Source organism: Apis dorsata, unplaced genomic scaffold (assembly GCF_000469605.1).
Source record: "Apis dorsata unplaced genomic scaffold, Apis dorsata 1.3 scaffold_189, whole genome shotgun sequence".
NCBI lineage: Eukaryota > Metazoa > Arthropoda > Insecta > Hymenoptera > Apidae > Apis > Apis dorsata.
Window position 1 is genome coordinate 746,999 of NW_006263474.1, and position 3,022 is coordinate 750,020.

The 3,022-nt window shown below is 45.5% G+C and overlaps 1 protein-coding gene across 1 annotated transcript in view; it reads right to left on the reverse strand.

Annotated features, from left to right (window-relative positions):
* Nucleotides 1-1,007: 1,007 nt before the first annotated feature.
* The window catches only part of LOC102671484 (netrin receptor UNC5B-like), a 14,007-nt gene continuing 11,992 nt past the window's right edge, over nt 1,008-3,022 (reverse strand). Inside the window, exons 10-14 of the mRNA XM_031509874.1 lie at nt 2,840-3,018; nt 2,024-2,757; nt 1,522-1,910; nt 1,347-1,448; nt 1,008-1,267 (exon numbers count right to left, since the gene is read on the reverse strand). Coding sequence (XP_031365734.1) covers nt 1,096-1,267; nt 1,347-1,448; nt 1,522-1,910; nt 2,024-2,757; nt 2,840-3,018 — 1,576 coding nt within the window. The 3' untranslated portion in view covers nt 1,008-1,095. The remainder of the gene's footprint in view (nt 1,268-1,346; nt 1,449-1,521; nt 1,911-2,023; nt 2,758-2,839; nt 3,019-3,022) is intronic.

Here is a 3,022-nt window from a genome sequence, read left to right on the forward strand (position 1 = left end):
ATTTTATCAAAAATTTTAAGGAGGAATTAAAGACTCTTCTAGGATAGTTAAAAATTTTTGATAGAATTTGGATAATTGACAGCTTAAATATTATTTTCATTTTAAGAATAAAATTCACCTGATGGATTTCCATCATGCCGCAGTTGACAATCAATAATCGAGGCGTGACATCGTTCAGCTTTCACAATCGATCATCTTTCCTCCATATTTCAATAGTTTTCGAAGCGAAAAAGACAGTTATCGAATCCGTATTTGCGAAATTAACTCGAAACGGTGTATCCGGTATCTTGAACGACGTATAGCCATTGTCTGATGGAATTACCACCAGCATCCTCCGTGATTAAACGTCCACCACCATGATTCCATGGTTCTTGGAAGAGGGTTGCAACGAAGGGAGAACTTAAGGGGAGAGGAATAGGAGAAGGCAAAGGGATGCGTGCATACCTATATATGAGGGTTGCGCATACCTATATACCCTTCTCGAAACCTGCCAGAATCCCAGGACCCTCACTTCCATTTAACCGGATAATGTCCATTGTTCCGAGCATCCCACGCATCCTTGGACGCAATAGTAGAAGCACGGGCTGAAATGCTCGCGATACTACGACGAATGGCAGCCAAATGGCCGGCTAAATGTACTCGCACACTGCATTCTGCTGGCACCGGGTTCACGATCGTTTTAGAGGAACACCAATCCTTGGTATTCAGGTGTAAATTGGTCTTGAGCGCCTACTTTCGCTCTACCATTGTTGCGAAACTGGAGATATTGAGAACTTTCGATGGACAAGAATAGGAAACGAATTGGAATTGGATTGTTCGTTTTAGTGGCTGATCTGGGATTTTGGAAGAGTTTATTGAATCTAAATCGAAGGAAATAGGAAATATGAGAATGAAAAATATTTGTTCACAGGTTGTTGGAAAACGAGACGGTATTTGCTATAAACGAGCTTTATGTACAAACACGATCGTTGCACCTATACAACGTGATTCTATATCGATTCCTCTTATTCGTAATATAGACGATTCTTTTATATGTACAAAACATTGTAAAATCTTGAACGATGGGTGTCTCATTGGGCAGTGATGATTCGTAACTCAAATCCATGGACCGAGACGACTTTCGAGAACATTAGCGGCGTCCACGCGTCCCATCAGTCTTAAATGGTTCAATAGGTCTGCTAGAGCTGTGGCCTCTTGATGTTTCGCTTCCCATAAATCCAAGATGTGCTCCGTTGGACTGGCTTTCGTCGCGAAATAATCGACGTATCTGAATAAAATCAGCAGTTACTTCAATCTTTCAGTGTCTTTTAACTCGATGAAGAAAAAAAGAATTGATAAACTCTCACCGATCTACTTGAAGTCTTTGCGCTAACATTCTCCAATCATTTCCTCGCGCGCTTGGCGGATCAAGACACTGACATAACTGTTTTCTAAGCGTTTTAGAAAATCTTCAAGGAGAAGAAAAATCAATTAATGATCTATATGATCTATCAAGAAAAGGGGATAAAAGAAAGAAGATACCTAAACGGTCTGGGAACGACGGATTCGGTCGACCTGTTCGAATTCTTCCCACGAAGAACGATGGATGACTCAGACTTCGTGGTCCTCTTCCCACTGGATCCGTTCCTCTTCATCAGATCTAGGTCAATTCTCAGGAACAATGTGTGCTCTTCGAAACCGCATTGGCAGACGCGTAGCTCGAAACTGAGCCTCAGATCGCCCACTGTTTTCTCGATCCTGAATGATCTTCTCACGCTGGTCCTCGTAGAAGACCAGATACGACGATGCGGTATCTCTTGCCGTTCCACGAATCCGCTTTCTCTGTCCTCCAAATCGATTCGAAGCGGTGAATTCCCGGCTCTGAAACCTAAGGCTCCGTGGTCGATACGAGTGCCACCTAGCCGACGTTCCTGTACCAATGGATGACTAGTCTCAGGCAATATTTAAGGATTAAAAACAATCCGAAAAGTAGAATGATATTTGAGATTTGATCTGAAAATTGAAAATAAATATTAATATTGACCTGTTCTGTTACAAGCTTGAAAGCAGCTTTCGTGTCCTCCATCAGATGGCACCTGATGTGATCTCTTTCACGCGAGAGGAACACAACCACGCAAATTCTCTTCACCGCGAGTCCTGGCGCCACCACAGAATTCTCCCCAGCCACTGCGTATACACTAGGAGTCTCAGTGACCAAGAAAACTCCGGAATGATCTAGTTGCGCGAACGGTTGACCGGGAAGATTTATAGGTTCACCTCCCAGAGTCAAAATCTTTCTCCACATCGAGCTCGAAGTGAGATTAGAACTGGTAGAGGAGTTGCTCGAGTTGTTGGATCGAGTCTCGAGATCAAGGTCGGTCGACCAGAGGCTCAGTTCCCAGTTACCAGTCCTGAGTTCAGCACAATGCTCGAATTGCAAGATCACTGGCTTCACCAGATCTATTCCACTCGGGCCACAAGCCACTACGGCTGACAGCAGAGTCAGACTGGGCGGCAAACTAGGTCTTAGAGAGTCGTCCCCAAGGACGGCCAAATGTAAACCGTGTCTTCTTCCACGGGAGATAGCTCCTTCGGGTATAGACATCGAGACTCCAACTTCTGGAACCACCAAAAGCGCACCTTGCTCGTCCACCATCGCTCTTACAATGAAGCCACTAGAATCCTCGTGATTCCTGTCGTCCTCTCCATTTCTATCTTCGTCATCGTGCTCGTCGTCGTCCTCGTTGGTGCTTTCCTGATTCGCCTGGCAGGTAGAACCTAAGGACCAGATGTTACCAAGGCTGGTCACTATACCCGTTGTCTGATCGCCGTGTTCGAGTTGATGGTACTTGTTTCTTACGAGATGATCGGCCCTCCTCGTTATCCGATAAGCCTCTACCACGCTGCGAGTTCTTGCAGGAAGATCTGGTCACGGAGGAGCTGGGCGATGGCCTGGTGGTCGAGGGCAGCGAGAGCTGTGGCACATCGTAGTGATGCTCCGAGCAAGATCTGCGTATCGTCAGAGAGACTTTCAACGGGGGGG